This window comes from Neolamprologus brichardi, chromosome 22 (genome assembly GCF_056152115.1).
Source record: "Neolamprologus brichardi isolate AB-2024 chromosome 22, ASM5615211v1, whole genome shotgun sequence".
NCBI lineage: Eukaryota > Metazoa > Chordata > Actinopteri > Cichliformes > Cichlidae > Neolamprologus > Neolamprologus brichardi.
In genome coordinates, this window is record NC_142124.1 from 6,523,621 (window position 1) to 6,541,713 (window position 18,093).

At 43.8% G+C, this 18,093-nt stretch overlaps 1 protein-coding gene across 1 annotated transcript; it reads left to right on the forward strand.

The window, feature by feature from the left end:
- Window positions 1–1,731: 1,731 nt before the first annotated feature.
- Window positions 1,732–17,551, forward strand: tcf19l (transcription factor 19 (SC1), like). The gene is made up of 6 exons (XM_087835324.1): window positions 1,732–1,924; window positions 2,447–3,451; window positions 9,716–9,885; window positions 12,710–13,103; window positions 13,339–13,834; window positions 15,162–17,551. The coding sequence occupies exons 2-6, from the start codon at window positions 3,181–3,183 to the stop codon at window positions 15,499–15,501; spliced, it is 1,671 nt and encodes a 556-aa protein (XP_087691450.1). The 5' UTR covers window positions 1,732–1,924; window positions 2,447–3,180; the 3' UTR covers window positions 15,502–17,551.
- Window positions 17,552–18,093: the final 542 nt, after the last annotated feature.

Here is an 18,093-nt window from a genome sequence, read left to right on the forward strand (position 1 = left end):
TCTGTTGGATAAACTCAGTTCTGCTGTAAGGAAAAGCCCTCTAGACTCAGTTTATTGCCACCAAACAAAGGCCTAAATGAACACATATTTTTCCAGAATATCTTAAAGACTACTCGACAACACGAGGCATACTTTCTTTTTCAGTTGTTCTTCTCATTTACAAAGAGACCCATTTATAAAACAAATGAGAATAAAGAAGATAAATAAGCACAATTTTAACAAAATGCATCAGTTTTACCACATTGATTGAATCTATTACATCATAGTTTATAACAGTGGAAAACCACAACACCTGCACATGTGGAGTTTTTGGAATGAAGTATTAGTATTTTATATTTTTATCATTTAAATAAGTTGTCTAGCTCTGGATAACTTTCTATGCACTTCCACTCCTGCGTAGCAGGCACACGGCAGCTCCACCACATGGGAATAGCAGTTCATTTTATTAGAAAATTAGAGTAATTTTAGACTACAACTCAATTTTCACTCTTTGCAAAGCCAGCGGGCTGAACTGGATTCGTCGGCAGGGCAGTTCTGGCAGGCCGTTGTCACCCGCTGGGATGGCTGTGGCTCAGAGCGGGTCATCCACTAGCGGGAAGGTTGGTGGTTTAATTGCTGGCTGCTCCAGTCTGCATGCCAAAGTATCTTTGGGTAGGATACTGAACCCTGAGTTGTGCTTATTGGAGTGTGGATGTTAAATATAGAGTTTAAACGTAGAAAAACTGCTTGTACTAGTGTGCATGTATATGGGTGAATGAGATATAATGTATAAAGTGCTTCATCTTATTTATGCTATAAAGTGCAAATAAGCTGAGTCCATAAGTGCTTTAGAGACAAACACATTTCCACTTCAAGTTTTTACAGAACCCTGTTTCAAAATACAGGAAAATGTGTTTTCTTATATTAACTCACAATTCAGTGAAGTCACAATCATAGCGTGGTTATTAAAATGTGTTCAGAATTTGCAAATTGACAATGAATCATCTCATTAATTATGACGCACTGCTCTTATTAATAACCTCTGGCTCTCTTCCAAAATGTGTTTTTTATCCTGTCTTTCTCCCATCAGTCCCAACTCCTGTTAAATAGGAGTTTTTCTTTGCCACTGTCATCAAGTGCTTGCTTAAAGGGGATTGTTTAGTTATTGGAGTTCTTGTTGTGTCTTCACTTGCCATTAAGCAGCTCAATGTGACTGCTGTACCAATCTGGTGCTATATAACTAAACTCTTATTAAGTTTATATTATTGCCTGTACAGGCATACACAGTATATTGCTACAGAGCTCAGCTATTATACAGCTTTACTTAGATTTAGTAATCAGATCTATACCAAACTTTGTAGTGCTGCACAGCACCAGCATCTACCGCTCTAACAGTATTTTCCTCGCTTTTTCTTAACTTCAGGTCTTGTTCACAGCTCTTTATGAGAACAGTTTAAGCTGCTTTTAAATATGTTGCTTTGTTGTTTGCCCTGTGTTTGAGTTTAACCCTTATTTGTCTGTTAAACTTCTGTAAACTACTTTTACTGCTCACTGTGCGGCAGTTTGGCCTGTTGAGCTTGAGTAAAGTGGTTAGCCCAGCTGTGACTCTTGCGTCGGGCCTCCTCCTCCGGCCGGGCCGCTCCTGCTCCCGCTGAAGGCGCCCTGGCCCGCAGCCAATCGGGGGCGGGGCAGGACGTGACGTCGCTTCTCGCACAAGGAAGCTCCCGGAGTGGCGCGCCAAATTTCAAAGGACTTCCTCCTGGGAGGAAAGACGGCGAGAAGACCCACCGAAGTCCGGCAAACAGCGGCGACAGAATACCGCAGAAAAATAAAGCTAAGCCGGTGTTTTATGGGTGAAACCGCCCCGCTGAGCCGCGGAGTGAGTCAATCTGCGTGGATCTGAGGATTTTAAGACATGAAGTCGGTGCGCAGCTTTGTCATTGTTGTAAGTGGCTGCTTTGACTTTCACTCCACCTACGAGGAACTAACGTCAGCTAGCTTCAGCCTGCTTCTGATCGGCAACCACTGCTTATCTTAAACCTCATTTTAACGCCAGGCACTCAGGGCTTCGTCAAATATGCGGATTTAAACGAGAATATATTGAGTTTTTATTTGAAAAAGTGAGTTTTTTGTGTGAATTTGTTTCGGTTTGTGTGCTTTGCTTTGTGTGCTGATCCCGTGATTGTCAAGGAGTCTGCAGGCAACTGATGCACGATGCAGCCACCTCTTAAAGTGCAGCTGACAGGGTTTTTTCTGCTCTGCTGTACAGTTAACACGCGTGTGATATCCCCTTACTTCACCTGCTGCACCGTGTGATGTGACAAAAGGGTTTTTAAGCTTTTCTGTCCTCTCTAAGTGTCAGATAAGTTGTATATCTCAGCTGTTTTTTTCCTCCTTCAGACACTAAGTGGAGCAATTAAGAAAAAGCACCTTACATCTGAGTGACTTTTCTCTTGTTTTCTTTCAGATTAGACAGTCCCCAGCTGTTGCACCCTGTCAGGCTTCCCACGTGTGAGTCGGCTCATGTCAATTGATGTCAGCGAGCCTGGGATTTTAATCTCCTCCACACACACAAACGCACACGCGCAGAGATCAGGCCTCTGGTGACAGCTGCTCAAACCTGAAAAATATTAGTTTTCAAGCTAAAAGTCACACCTGTTACCACCAGGTTTACTTTTCCGGGGTTTAATATTTGCGGCGCATTAGCGTGGGCTCGGTCTGCATCACAGCAGCTCTTTATTCTCGGGCCCACCGTCTTCTAGCCTCCACTCCACGGGGGATTTAGTCTGTTTAAACTGGGCCCCATAACAGAGTGCGGGAGCTCATTTCCACACTTCACCGGCTTATATGCTACTCTATATCCTCATTACTTATTCATGTATGCACAGGAGGACACAAGAAGACACCAGCTTTCCATACTAATGCAAACACCTGTTGCTCAAAGCGGCTGCACCTGTCTGTAACCTTCACACTCGCTGCTTTCTGGTGCATGTCAGGAATATTTTATCGTCAAGTATAGATCGCTGTTAGCTGTCAGTGCTCTTGGGTCCAACACAAATGGCTTCATTTTAGCTCTTCATCACTAGCACGGGTTTGTTCGAAAATGGATCGTAACTTGCTCTAACTCAGGGCCCGTCACAGATCAGGGGTGGCCTCTGGGTGGGGCAGGTTGGGGGGGGCAGACAATCGCAGGCTTCAGCCATGCTGGCTGGGGTGCAGCCGTGCTTCCAGCTGCTTCGGATCGGGTCGTCGGCAGGCGAATCCGCGCGGGACCTGTACACCTTCAGGCCGGCGCAGAACCACTCGGTGTTCCGCCTGGGTCGGGCGGCGGAGCTGTGCGACGTCACGCTGGACTCGCCGTCGGTGTCCCGCATCCACGCTGAGCTCGAAGCCGAGAGGGAGACGGGCGAAGGAGTCGAAGCTCAAGAGGAGGAAGGATGGAGGGTCCACGTTAAGGACAGGAGCAGCCATGGTGAGACACGAGGGCTGAATCACACCCACACACAGCATCACAGTCAACCTGAGATTCTCACACTGTCACACCCTCCCTCAGTCATTGTGGAAGAGAATGAGGTAAAAACACACCTGTTTACAGGAATAACACCACTTCTACTGAGAACGGAAGAAGTATTTTATTAAAGTCGGGTTAAAATGAGTGTGAAAACACATTCGAGTGAACTGACATGAAAAACAGTCCTCAAAAAATTCTAAGAATACATTAAAAAAAATGTCCTTTAGTTTGAAATTTGTCAATTTATTCAAAGTTATCAATGAGACTTCACGTCTGCAGGACTCTCACTCAGCAGCCTTCAAAATGTTTCGCATCTTCTCTGGAAATATAAAAATCAAACCTTCAGTCTGAAATCTGAACTGAAACTAAACTGAAAAATAAATCCTAATCAGGGCTCTTTCACTTTCATTTTGCGATCGCGGAAAGGTGTGTAGAGAGCGGCAGCACTGATTGGTGAGTGACGATTACTTGCGCACCAGTTCCTCTGACATCGACTTATCAATCGTTAGCTTACTATTCAAACAAAAATTTCTGTTCAATTTGAACCAAGTATTTGAGTTGATGGTTGTAATTTCTAGACAGTTGTTGTGATTTGTATTTTAACGATTTTTTGATTAATTTTTGTTTCCGTTACAATATTATACTTTAAAGTACAATAAAGGAAACAAAACATAAAAAATTGCTTTTTTTATTTGGGCTACTTAAATTTATTTTGGGCTACCAAAAACTGAAGAATGCCTGCCCGAAGGGCTACCAGATATTTTGAAATTTTGCGAGCCTTGCCTAATTAAGCCTCCCCTAAAGCTCCGTTGTGCACTCGAGCAGTGAAAACATTCTCCTTCTTATTTACCGACCGAATTATCAAAACGAAGCGAGCCATTATGCTCCTAAACACAGCTGTAGGCGTGCAGGTAAAGACTCGCGCGCATCGCGAACAAAGAGCATCTCTGAAACCTCAACTTCAAAAACTTTTCTTATCTCTGCCCCCAGAACTTTTATTTTATCTGAACCGTTACAGTCCCAGAATTGTTTCAGCCCACCGAGAAGCATTTTCTCCTTCCTGTTTGATTTGTTTAAAAACGAACAAACAATCAAAACTCAAATTAAAGCGTGTCGGTGATAAGGAATTAATTAAACTGCTCAGTTGTTCCTGATCTTTGACCCTGATTTTACAATCCATGCAAGTGTGAGCACGAAGCACGACGTTAGCTTCGAATGGATTGTGTACACGTTTTATTTGTAATTATACATTTGAATGCATGTGTTTCTCCTCTGGTCTGCAGTGCTGGAATTCCATCTGTTTTAAAGATGCTGCTTATTTCTGTGCTGGGCTTTAAAACGCCAAAAAATTCGATAAAAAAACAAATCAGCAATTACACAAATCCTGACCTGGTTCCTCAAAAACATCCACAAACCTTGTTGTGAGCAGTTTTGTGTAGGAGCTGTTTACGACTCGGTTACACCTGCTAGCGTCTCATTCTGAAGGAAGTAAATGTGCATTTAGCCGTGACGAGGGGCTCGTGCTAATGACAGCGTGACAGGATGTAAACACTGACGGGGTTGCCCCTCAGCTGCGCTGTAATGTTGGTGCCATTGTTGTTGTAGTTTTTAGAAAGCAAATTGTCCTAATATGAAATGATTTAAAACAAACTCACGGTTTGTAGATGTATTTGTTTCTTTTGGGGTAACTGTGCATTCTGGAAAGAGACTTGGCTCCACTTTTGGTACCGCAAGACAAGTTGCCATCTGGTTCGGTTAAATTCAAGAGGAAGCCGGCATCTCTACAGCAAACCAGCAGAAGATAAAATATGCATTTAATTTAGGGGAAAGTTCCTCTTTACACCTTAAACAAAGCGTAACGTGTATCAGCGTTGAGGTGCGCCGTCAGAGAGATCGCAGTGTAAGACACCTGACCTGTGAGTGTTGTTTCAACACCTGTTATATGTGTTGATTAAAGAGCTCAGGCTTGGACTCTTTCATCCAGAACCTCAGAGCGGTCCAGCGTTTGGATTTCTTCTTAGCAGCTGCTCTCTTTAAGCATCGTTTGTTCAGTCGTCTGCTCAGATCTATCTGGAGATCTATGATCTAGAAGCAATTACCTGTAAAGGTCAGAGGTAAATGAGCATCCTTCTGTCTGGTCTTCTTCCTTCTAGCACTGACTTTTAGCCTGACATTCTCTTCAGCCAGCTTTCGTTTTCTTCTTCCTTGACGCATTTTTGTAAGTACGGCTCCCGGCAATCAACTCCGAGGCATACTTGACCACACTGCAAGAACACTTTTTACCCCATTTGTTTCAAAGGCCAGCTTGCATCACAAAGTGGTTTAATACAGCCTCTTTCCTGTTCGGCGTGTTCTCGACATTTTAGACACTTGACTATTTTTGAATTTGAGAGAGAAATTTCTAACTGAAGTCGTGTTTTTGTAGCGAAATTCGAGCCAAAACACAGAATCTCTCTGAGAAGTCAGAAATCAAACAATCATAAAATTCAACCACTGAAACAAATGTATCTGCTCAGGAGCGCAATTAAATAATTTGGAATTTGACATCTTAACTAAAAAAAAATTATGTGTGTTACTTTTTTGTAAAAGAGTATATTTGAAAATTCATGGATAACAGTAACAACAATGATGTTTTAGCATTGAAATGATGAACTGACCAGTACAGAAACATGGAGTTATTTTGGTAATTACCAATACTGTGGCATAAACCTGACACTGGGTAGTGATAGGGATGCACCGATACCGATACTGGTATCGGGGCCGATACTGTAAAATGTGTGTGTACTCATACTCATAAAAGTTAACCGATACCATGAACCGATACCAACTTATTTCATTAATCAGAGGGTGGATTGTCATTTTTGTTCTAGTTTTTTAGATTGGCCACTAGGGGGACATCCCGCGCTAAACGGGCACAGGGTTAGGCGAGTGAGACTGGCAGCTCCAGATAAAAAAAGAGAAACTGGAGGCTGCTGTAGCTAGGCTAAACAAAATGTCAGCAGTGTGGAACAGCCAACTTTAACTCGGGTTTTGGAAAAGCGATGAAAAATGTCAAGAGAAAATCCACGGGCAGTTAAAATAACAGAGGCTCTGACTCATTTTATCGCTAACAAAAGATTCTTCTCAGCATACTCGAGCTGCGATATGAAATTCCCAGCCGCCCACACATCAGGGAGATAATGGTGCCAAAACTTTCTGAAGAGGTAAAGACAAGCAGTGTGTGCGCGATGTCAGTCCTCGGTTTAACGGCACAGTGGACTGATGATCCACGGGCAGATGGGAAGTTCGTTCGTCAATGCCAAATACGTTTATATAAATACGTAATATTTCGTTATTTTGTTTGTTTGTTTACAATATGGACACTCTGCAACAATTTAAGTTTATTTTATTCTCAAACCTAATTTGTATTTATTTTATTCCAAACAGAAATGTTTATTTATTATTCTGAAAGCTCGAGACAGTGCCAATAGTTCAGTGATATCTTGTTAAATTACAATGTGGAGACTCTGCAATAATTTAACAGAAGTGCTTATTTTTCACTTGAAATTTTTTTGTGGTCATTTTTATTAAGATTTTATTTTTTATCGGCAGAGAATAAAATAAAACCTGTCTTCCAATTCATTGCATTTGTGTGTGTGTGGTAGAAGTATCGTTTTTTGTACTCTGTATCGGCAAGTACTCAGATCCAAGTATCAGTATCGTATCGGTTTGAAAAAATTTGTATCGTTGCATCCCTAGGTAGTGATAAATATGATAAATTTGTCAAGCTTCTGGTTGTCAACTCAAATATCTAATGAGCCAATCACATGGCAGCAATTTATTTAGTCACATACTATCAACTTGATCAATGTGATCAAGTTGATCTGCTGAAGTTCAAGCTGAGCTTCGGGTGAAAGGTGATTTAAGTGACTTTGATGATGTTGGACATCAGGGGACGCCAGACTGCTTCATACAAAGGAAACGGGAGCTTAAATAACCGTTTGTTACAAGCAGTGTCTGCAGAAGAGCATCTCTGAATGCATAACAAATCAGGCCGCAGCAGCAGAAGACCACAACACTTGGGACGCCACTATAAACAGGAAACTGAGGATACAGATCCAATGGGCTGTATCCTCAGAACTGCACAACAGAAGAGACTAGAAAGGGAAAGGATGACTCTATCCTGGCTCGTATCAGTTGTTGAGGCTGCTGGTGGAGATGTAACGATGTAGGGGATATTTTCTCGGTACACTTTGGGCTCCTTAGTACCCACCGAGCCTTCATTAAACACTACAGCTTACCTCAGTGTTGTTGCTGAACATTATTCCTTTATGACAGCAGTGGGCCCATCATTTGATGGCTGCTTCCAGCAGAGTAATGCACCGTGTCACAAAGCTCAAACTGGTTTCTTGAACATGACAATGAGTTCACTTTACTTGAATGGCCTCCACAATCACCAGCTCAGCTTCAGGATGTGGTGGAACTGGAAATTCACATTGATGTGCAGCAGCTGTGTGAAGCTGTCAATATTGACCAATATGTCTGATTAATGTTTCCAGCACCTTGTTGAATTTGAACCACAAAGAAGGCGATTACTGGTATTAACGAGGTGTACCTAATAAAGTGGCCACTGAGTGTGTGTATAAATGTCTAAACGCCATCCAGTGAGGTCGGCACACGTGATTCGATATTATTAACAGGATATATCTGATCAAAAGATTACCTTTGTTATTAAAATGTCAGAGTCTATGAATATCTGTGGCGGCGTTATCAGACGATGCCGACCGGCGTCGCCAATGCAACAATGCGCGCGGCCGCTCTGTGCAGCTGAACGGGCCGCAGGCTCGCCGCGTAAAAGAAATGTTACGCTTAAGAATAGAGCTGACAGAAAATATTTGATTAATTGTTCGGTTTTCAGACGGAAAATAAATGAAATGTCAGGCGTTTCATAAATGGATTAATCAGCGATGTCAGTTTACAAGCAAACATGCCAAACACGTCTCCGTTCCACCTCTTTTTCTACTTACAAATCACATTTGGTTTGATTACAGCTGTTGGTCATACAAATAAAAAGTTTTATAAAATCCTGGCTGAAATAAAAGCTTTAACTATTGCGTATCCAAGCAGTCGGAGCTGACACGAACAGATGGATGCATAGATTTTTGTCAGGCGCCGTAATGCAGAAGCATCATCTTTCACTGAAAGTGGACCGACTGTGTTTGCTGCAGGACCCCAAAAAGCCCATTCAGAGCCTGCAGGAAAGAAAAGAGCCATCAGCTTCAGCCTCAGAAATAATAGGACGGCCTGATGGATACAAAATTGTGCAAAAAGGGCATCACAAAAACAGGAGTTTAAGACATTTGGTTTGAAACGTAACAATACCTGCCGCCAGGTGCGTCCTGCTGTGAACGAAGACAATTAACATGTTACGCGTTCGCATGCCGGCTTTGAAAAGCATTCGCACCGAGGAGGTCCATTTCATTCGGTCTCAACGGGTCGTTCACAGCCGAGAGTGGGAAATGGACCAGTAAACTCAACTTTCAGGAGAACAAATAAAAGCAAATGTACAAACAGAAGAACCAAACGAAAAAAATCCAGGAGTAATTCAGGACAGGAGAGAGTCTGAACCTCGTCAGTGGAGTCTGAAGTAGACGGGAAGATGCACGGAGTGAGGAAGGGGGAGATTAAGAGTGAGAGTTGGGTCTTCATTCAGTCGCTGTCCGACAGGCTCAGAATCTAAACTGCACCCTTACTGCCTAATTTTTCAAGTAATTTCACAGTCTGTTTCCCACATTTTTCATTTTCGCTATTAAACTTACATTTTAGTATTCGCCCCGCATTTCTCATTTTGTGCTGTGCTGTCATGGCCGTTTGATTGCCTCGTAGCCTTCCAGCTCCTCAGTTCTGGGTCCATTTCGCAGACTGTTTTACATTTCTCCTAAATTCTGGAAGCTGTAAACACACAGTCACCGAATGACTTTATTTCAGGGCTCTGCTTGCATGATTTATTCTTCTTTTTTCTTTTGCCCCTGTCAGATTCATATATTAAAAAGCTCTGTGAATATCTAGCCTCCGGTAACGTCGGCCTTCAGTTGTAAAACTGTTGCTCGTTTGTGTCTTCAGAGAGTTTCCCACTACTTTACATGTCAGCGTGACCTCCTAGAAACCTCTAAAGCGTTTTATTTTGAGGGCTGATCTGTGTGTAGTTTAACATTTCTTCAAATCTTCTTGGTCTTGTGTGTCTAGGCACGTGGGTCAACGAAGTCCGCCTCCAGCCGGGCATACAGTGGGAGCTCTCGGACGGCGACACGCTGATCTTCGGAGGCCAGACTGATCCAGGGAACCCGGAGTTCTACTTCCTCTTCCAGAAGGTTAAAGTTCGCCCGCTGGACTTCGATGCAATCACGCTTCCAAAAGTACGTCCGTGGTTTGGAATCAACTATTTACATTCAGTATGAAGCCAGACTCAAGGTGACACTTTTCTTAAAAAATAAAGATATCGAAGGTTCGTGTTTCTCACCAAGTTTGTGGTTAAAGGATAAATCTGGACATGTTCTGTCTGCTGCACGAGTAAATGCACCATGTGACACTGCTGATGTCCATATGTCAACGTTACACAGTTCAGACATTCCTCAATATTATTTTTAGCAGTTTATATTGATTATACAGGAGGGAGAAACTTACTAAAAGTACGAAAAATATAAACTGGAGCAAAGTTCAACAGACGAGGTTAAACAGTGTATTTACAGATATTTTGTCTATTTTTTGTCTATTAAACCGATCGTGGCTCAAGAGTTGGGAGTTCGTCTTGTAATCGGAAGGTTGTCGGTTCGAGCCCCGGCTTGGACAGTCTCGGTCATTGTGTCCTTGGGCAAGACGCTTCACCCGTTGCCTACTGGTGGTGGTCAGAGGGCCCGGTGGCGCCAGTGTTTGGCAGCCTCGCCTCTGTCAGTGCGCCCCAGGGTGGCTGTGGCTACAATGTAGCTGCCATCACCAGTGTGTGAATGTGTGGATGACTGTAAAGCGCTTTGGGGTCCTTAGGGACTAGTAAAGCGCTATATAAATACAGGCCATTTGCCATGTCTTAAAAAGTTAAATTGTTCTGTTGGGCACATTTGTAAATCTCTAGCCTACAGAGCCACTGTTAACAATTCACTCCTGCATTAGATTAACTGGTGCTTGTAAATCAGCTGTAGGTGTATATAGTCGTGTGGCAGCCTGATACCCTGTGACAGACGGGCTCCAGCTCCTCTGCAACCCTGAACTGGAAAAGCTTTTAAGAAAATGGGCGGATAGATTCAGGTAGTGGGCTCAAAGTCTTTTTCCAGCCTCTGTACTATGTCTGCAAATGTTAGAGGATTTCTGAATGAAAAGTCTAAGGAGCTTGCAAAGAAAAGCGTCTGGACTTGTTTAAGTTACTTGAAGACGTTTCACCTCTCATCCGAGAAGCTACTTCAGTTCTAAGGTCAAATGGTGGGGAGTCCCAGATATAAACCTAGTGGGAGTTTCCCCCCACAGAGGGACAAAAGGACCCCCTGATGATCCTCTAATCGCCTGAGCCAAGGTGTGAAACTGGGTGTGGGTCCCAATCAGCCAGAGTTTCAGGTGAGTTCATTGTGAAACCTGGCCCCACCTTATCATGCGAATTCCTGAGGTCAGATGGCCCAGGATGTGAGTGGGCGTTAAGGCGTCTGGGGAGGGAACTCAAAACTGGATTATAGATGGCAGAGAGTTGGTGTCGTAAGCCACCGCCTCTGTTCAAAGATGGTCGCTCACAGTGGACATAGATGGCTTCTTTCACTCCTCTTTCAAACCATCTGTCCTCTCTGTCCAAAATGTGAACGTTGGCATCCTCGAAAGAGTGACCTTTATCCTTAAGATGCAGATGGACAGCCGAAACTCTGGCTGATTGTGACCCACACCCAGTTTCACACCTTGACTCAGGCGATTAGAGGATCATCAGGGGGTCCTTTTGTCCCTCTGTGGGGGGAAACTCTCACTGGGTTTATATCTGGGACTCTCCACCATTTGACCTTAGAACTTAGAACTGAAGAAGCTTCTCGGATGAGAGGTGAAACGTCTTCAAGCAACTTAAAGAAGTCCAGACGCTTTTCTTTGCAAGCTCCTTTGACTACGATGACCTGGATGACTGAGAACCTTCACAGACATATTACTTCTGAATGAATAGTTTGCAGTAACATTAACGGTAGAATGACGGCCTCAGAATTGCGGTGCCCATGGATCTGTAAGCTTGTGCGCTTGCTCCGATTCTCCTTTATGCTAAAAATACAACAAATATTCCTAAAAGTTACATCTGAGTCTCATTTCTTAATGCACGTAAGAATCCGATTGTACCACCAGCAGCCTTCTTTGCTTGCAGGCTAAAGATCACGTGACCCATGATGTAGGCTACCAAAGGAGCAGCGTTAATGTAGCGGCTGCATGGGGGGGAAGAAAACTAATATTCCCCAGTTGCGATAAGGACATTAATTTTAGATGCTTGTCAGAGACTGTTATTATAGGTCTCCCTCACAGCCCTGCTGCTCTAAATACTCACCAGGAAACCAAATGTCTTTCAACAAATGCACTTTGTGTGCTTCTGTTTGAGGAATTTGTTAGAAATTGCAGTGACCGTCTGCTTAAGATGGGACTTCTTACAAAGATGAAAGATGTCAGTGGTTTTTAAATTGTTGTCTTTGGTCTGAGTGCCACAGACAGGTGAGTCGATACAGAAACGAATGAACATGCCTTTTTCTACCTTCTTTTTTTCCCTGTAATATGTTGACAGTAATGAAAACGTTGATGTCGACTTCACCCTGTAATTTTCATCCCACTCGTGTGTCAAAGTGTGTGCAGCCATCGTTCATTAGGTGGTGCTGGGCACTATTTGTATTCAGAATGCCAATAAAAATGTACCACAATGTCTGGCAAACAATAACAAGCCCACAGAAAATCCCCAAAGCATTTTATCTATGAAGACATGGAGGCATACTCTCACTAAATGAAATTTGAAGATTAAATCGTGTGCAATCGTACTTTTCTACTTCAATTAAAAAAAGTGCTGATGCACGAGGTTGATGTGCAGCAAGAGGCAGAAATAGATTTATTATCTCAAAGGTGCCATGACTTTTCTGGAAAGAAATGCATCAGCCAGACAAATTAGACTCGCACCTCTGGATATTGACATTTGGCCTGCGCTTCGTGAAGGTTTAAATGAAATATTTATATCCGGTTTCCTAGGCGGGAACCTTCTCGTCCGACTTGCAGAACAGGATTAGGACCAGCTTGGACCGCAAGGTGGCTGCCAACCTGGACCTTTCAAAGCTGTCCATCAACAGAGCCACGGTCATCCTCAACTCCATCGGCAGCCTGAGCAAGATGAAGGGCAGCGCCTGGACCTTCAAGAGGAGCCACAGCCACGAGGGAACCGTGTCTGACCCCGGCACCTCAACCTCGCCTCCTCTTGCCGTGGGCTTTTCATCCCTGCTCCCGCACTCCACTCCTCCGTCGTTCACCTCTGCAGCTTCGCTGCCTCAGACGAAGGCCCTCCCGCAGACCTCCAGGAGCAGGAGGAAGTCGGCTCACACGGTGCTGCTGGAGGACGACAGCTCAGACGAGCCCAGAAGTCGAGGAGGTAAAGCACAGCGGCGACACTGCTCACTTTCTGGAGCTTTTTGACATGAAGCTGCAGATTTTTACCATGAAATTTGTTTTTGGCAGCTTTTAAAAAGACTTAATATTAGTTTATGAAGTTGCTGCTTTCTTTTTAAGGATTTTACTTGCAAAAAAAGGAGGGAAAAGAACAATTTAGTGTTGTTGTTAGCTTCTTTCTCCACTTACATTACTTGCTCTCTTTCCGTTGATCTTAGTTTTGGCAGGAGTTGTGGAGGACGGACAGAGAGCGCGGGGGAAGAAGAGGCGGCGGCTCTACAAGTCTGAATCTGAAGGTTTCAGCTCGCCGCCTCCTCCTCAGCTGCAGCCCAAAACTCACAGCGACATCCGCAGGCCGCTGGAGGCCAAGCCCTTCCCCGTCGGTATCCGGACCATCGGCAGCTTCCACGGAGCCATGACAAACAGCAGACTCAACGAGCACCTCTTCCAGGCATCCTTCACGAGCAAACAAGAGGCGGAGAAGGTGAACCGAGTCAAGACGCTGGTGCACGGAAACATCGCGGCCTTCCGCCAGCAGAAGCCCGCCCATTGCTCCCCGACCGCAGCGAGAGGGAGGCGGAGGGCCAACAGCTCCCCCGTATTCTCCCCGTTGGTGGTGGGAGGGGAGAACTACAACCTGGCCTCGCCGTCGGTGAGGATCCGCGCAGACGAGAGAGTTAGCGTGCAGTTCAACCGATTTCATCATCCAACAGGGTGAGTTTGGAAGGTTTTTTTTAAAAAATCTCTACAAAGCACAGCCCTGTATGATTTTCTGTCATATATATACAAACTATACAATGTTGGAGCTTCATATTAAACAAGGCCTGAAGCTCCTCTGTGAGGCACAAGCTCAGGATTCAGACCAGATGCCCAAACCTGTTGTTTGTAAAGGACAACCAGTCAGAAAACCCTTTCTTTCCCCCGGTTCTGACCTCGTTAAACTCTTTTCTGTGAGGTTTTGGTGCCAATCGCTGCTTCAAAGTCAGATCAACCACGACATGATGTTAGTTTAGTAAATTATGGACATCTCTGGTCTACCCTGCAGCTGTAACTTGAGCATGGAGTGGCAACAGTTTAAAAAAAATCCATATTTGTTCCTTTTTTTTGTGACGTTCACGGTAATACCGGTGTAATTTTGGGCAACGATAGGAAAATGAAATATCGCGATAGAATATGGGTAAAACGCGCATGCGCACGTGGCAGCGACGCAGAATGAGAAGCGCGAAAGCGGATCGTTAAATGAAACGGATAAACCAGAACTGGTTTGTAAAAATGCTGCAACTTCAGTGGTGTGGAACTGGTTTAGCTTTCGTCCGTCAGATACACAACAAAGCACTATTTTTGGTAGCTAGCATGCTAGCGGGCCGTCGTTATTACCGTGTTGTTTGGAAAATACGGCACACTTAAAATCATCCTTTGATTTTTCTGAAAATCGACAGTGCCCCTTATAATCCCGTGTGCCTTATGTATGAATTCTGGTTGTGTTTACTGACCTCGAAATAATTTTATGTACACGGCGCTCAAAAATCTGTCAAATGTTTTAGTACGACTTTGCTAAGCTACGAAGCCGCACCGCTTGATGGATTTTCGGAGCATTACGGCTCCGACAGTACGTATCACCTCGCGGAGTGATACGTACTGTGCTTCAACATAATATTACCGTATTGTGTGTGTTTAACCTCTTTTTAAGTTTTGTGGATATTATACATGGTTATGCTGAGGATGTGTCGACCAGTTTTCACTGGAAATACCTTTTGGTTAAACTGTCAGCGAGGAATTTGCACTGTTAAATTTTTATATAACTTTAATGCACATAAAAAACAGCTGCTTGTTTAAGTGAAAATACATTGATGGGGTTTTTTGCACTAATAAAGTTGTGGAGTTGTAAAGTATTTTGTCTAGTGTCAATTATATCATCGGTTATATCGTTATCGCAAATTTTCAAATGTATATCGTGATAAATATTTTTGGTCATATCGCCCTGCCCTAATGTCACCTTCAATCTTTATAATTTCTTCCTGTTTGTTTTCCTTCCTTGAAGTAAGCGACGCGGCCGCCCCAGGAAACACCCCCTCCCCCCACGGCCTTCCCTGCCCTCTCCATCCTCCTCGTCTTCATCCTCTACCTCCTCGGCCTCCTCCTCCTCCGGCTCCTCCTCTTCCTCCTCGGACGAGGACGAAGACGACGAGGAAGAGGACGACGTGACGGTCGGCACGGTGGAGCCGTGCGCGGCGCCGCGGTGCCGGCTGCCCCAGCAGGACACGGTGCAGTGGATCCAGTGCGACGTATGCGACGCCTGGTACCACATAGACTGTCTGCACGTCGACCGCAAGAAACTCCTGATGGACCCCAACGCCGACTTCCACTGCGGCTGTCGCTGACGGCGGGGAAGCCAAATTCCGGATGATTAAATGAAATCAAAAGCCTCACTTTGAACTTTAAAGCTGACACTTTCCCCTCCTTAAACGCTTCTTTTCCTTCACTCATAAAGTGGAAATTAAGATTTTTGTCCTTTGAAGACGGGCTGCGACTTCTAATGACCGCTGAGCCGCTCTGCACGAGCACGCGGCGCTTTTCTCTCGCCTCAAACGCGGCCGTTAATTCAAGAAAAGAATTTCCTTTGATATTTTTTTACATCCTGATTTTACAAAGTTTGAGCATTTGTGACCCGACAGTAACAGAGTTGCTCTCCACGAACCTGGAGCCCACTGAGCCTCAGAGCTTAGGCTTTTGGAGGAGGAGGCAAAACTAATGAAATGTCTCAGTTTGGATTTCATTATGGCTTTGACTGCCTGGAGAGGCGCAATCAGAGCAGGAAAACACAATGTTTGAGCACATCTCCAGCGTGGCTGTCCAGGGAGCGAACTGCATTCAGGAAAATTCAGGCCATTGCTGGACTCCATAAAAAGCTCTGAATCTTGTTCCGCTGCCACCTTCACAATTTCAAAGCCATTAAAAAAAATGTTGCTTGGTAATCAGACTTCATTAGAGATTTGAGTGCGGCTTTCTTGAGCGGTAGCTGCTGTGTAGGAGTAGATCTGTAATCATTCGACGTGAAATGCCAAGAAATGTGTCAGCAGACTCGCGTTGATGCCGCTGATGAGAAGTGCTCCTGGGATGCTAATCAAATGTTTGAAGGCACTTCTACAGCAGCAGCTGCCGGTTTCTGGGATGTTTGTGACTGAGTGCAGGCTGGCAGCGTGGCTGCTGCTGAAGGCAGGACTCATTACCAGTCAGATGTCGTGTTGTATAATCCGCCGACGTAACAGGAAAAAACAGACTCGTAAAAATGATCTTGTGGCCTCTGACTGGTGGGATGAGTTTTGATGTCACGGATGGTTTTTAGGGTCGTCTCTTCAGCTCCGCTTCCACCTTCGAGAGACTCTTCACACTACTGAACTCTGGGGCCAAAGTGGGTGCTTCAGTCCTGAGTGAAAAGTGCTGGAGCTGACCGATCTGTCTCTGAACAGCACACATCTTCACTTCAGTGCTGCGTGCGAGTATGAAATCAAAGTGTGGAACGCCAAAATCTTTCTCAAGCACCTTGCTTTTTATTTAATTCCAAATTTCTACATGTTCCAGCTCATCTGGAGTGGAAACGTCCTCTTTTTCCCACTCAAATCTGCTCCACTCTTACAGTCTTTATAATGGCTCCATCTCTGTTCACATGAGATATGATAGTGTTGTAATGAAAAGTGTGTGCTGGTGTTGTATGTGTTTTTTTTCCCTTTTATTGTACCACAATGGGAGCGCTGCAGCGAGCTTAAACTGGGAGAATATGTGGAAAATGTCATTTTTTTTTTGAGCAATAACATCAAAAACAGGATGATAAAAATAAAAAAAAATACAGAAATATATATATATTACATGCTAATGCCGATAAAGGTTGATGTGGACTGCAATATTGATTGCTTGCAGTTCACTTAACCTAGATTTTGTCAGTTTCACTGGTGCTTGGACGCTGACACAGCCTCTCCTGCTGCTTTGCTAATTGTCAGAAATCCAGCAGATGGTTGAGGGAAAAATATATTTGTGTGTGTATATATGTATTAAAAAAATCTGTGCACTGATTTATCACTTCATTCTCAATTCAGTGGATTAGTTAAAAAAGAAATCCAATGATTAATCTTAATGTACGCAAACTGTTTTTAGTAGTTTGAGTATTTTTGTCCGTTTTAATGTTCAACAACATATCACAATAAAATGAGTTTCTGAGAGACCTGAGGTTTTTTCAGCTGCTGCAATAATACAATGTTAGTTATATACAGATTAACAATATGACCTCGTGTGAAATTCAGGGTTTTTGTTTAACAGTCTTAAAAATAAAAGGTTTGTTCTTTCTCTGCAGATCTTCAGTCAGTTTTGTTTTCTGGGGTCTTAAATTGAGTTTGTTTGCAGTTTTCTTCCCCAGTAAAGATGGAAGTGTCACATTCTCCCTCTCTTGATATTTAAACGTCTGTTTACGCCTTCATGGCTTCTCTTACATGTGTGCCGTCTCCCCCACATCACTCGCTGCTGTTCGGCGTCGTGCCGCTCTGATAACGGCACCTTGGCTTGCACCTGTTTTTCGCTTTCATGTGGCTCACCAGACAGTTAGAGGTGTCTTTAAAAGGATGCTTGTGTGACCCTCGCAGTTACAGCTGTTTTAAAATGAGCCGTCAGTGAGGGCGTGAAATTTTGTAATTGCTGAGAAGTTAAAACGGGCAGCGTGACACAGACTGTAAGAACCTAACCAAACCTGCGATATGTGAAAACCCAAAAGAGGCAGTTTTTCAAGTTTAAATTACTTAAATAGACTCAAAATGTGGCAACAATGAAAGTGTCGACTGAAGACACTTTTAATCTTTCTCTTCTTCTTTGAAAGCAGCTCATGGAAAAGGTGAAAATGAGGCAGACACAATTCCCCTCATAGATTTTAACCCTTGTGTGGTGTTCGTATTTTTGTTACTCAGCCAGTGTTCATGGGTCTGGTG

What these genes read in the sequence shown, in the direction of transcription:
- tcf19l (XM_087835324.1), top strand. Translation starts at nt 3,181, where the DNA reads ATGCTGGCTGGGGTGCAGCCGTGCTTCCAGCTGCTTCGGATCGGGTCG. An exon ending in TAAGGACAGGAGCAGCCATG is followed by an intron (nt 3,452 to 9,715) that starts GTGAGACACGAG and finishes TTGTGTGTCTAG; the next exon opens with GCACGTGGGTCAACGAAGTC. An exon ending in CGAGCCCAGAAGTCGAGGAG is followed by an intron (nt 13,104 to 13,338) that starts GTAAAGCACAGC and finishes CGTTGATCTTAG; the next exon opens with TTTTGGCAGGAGTTGTGGAG.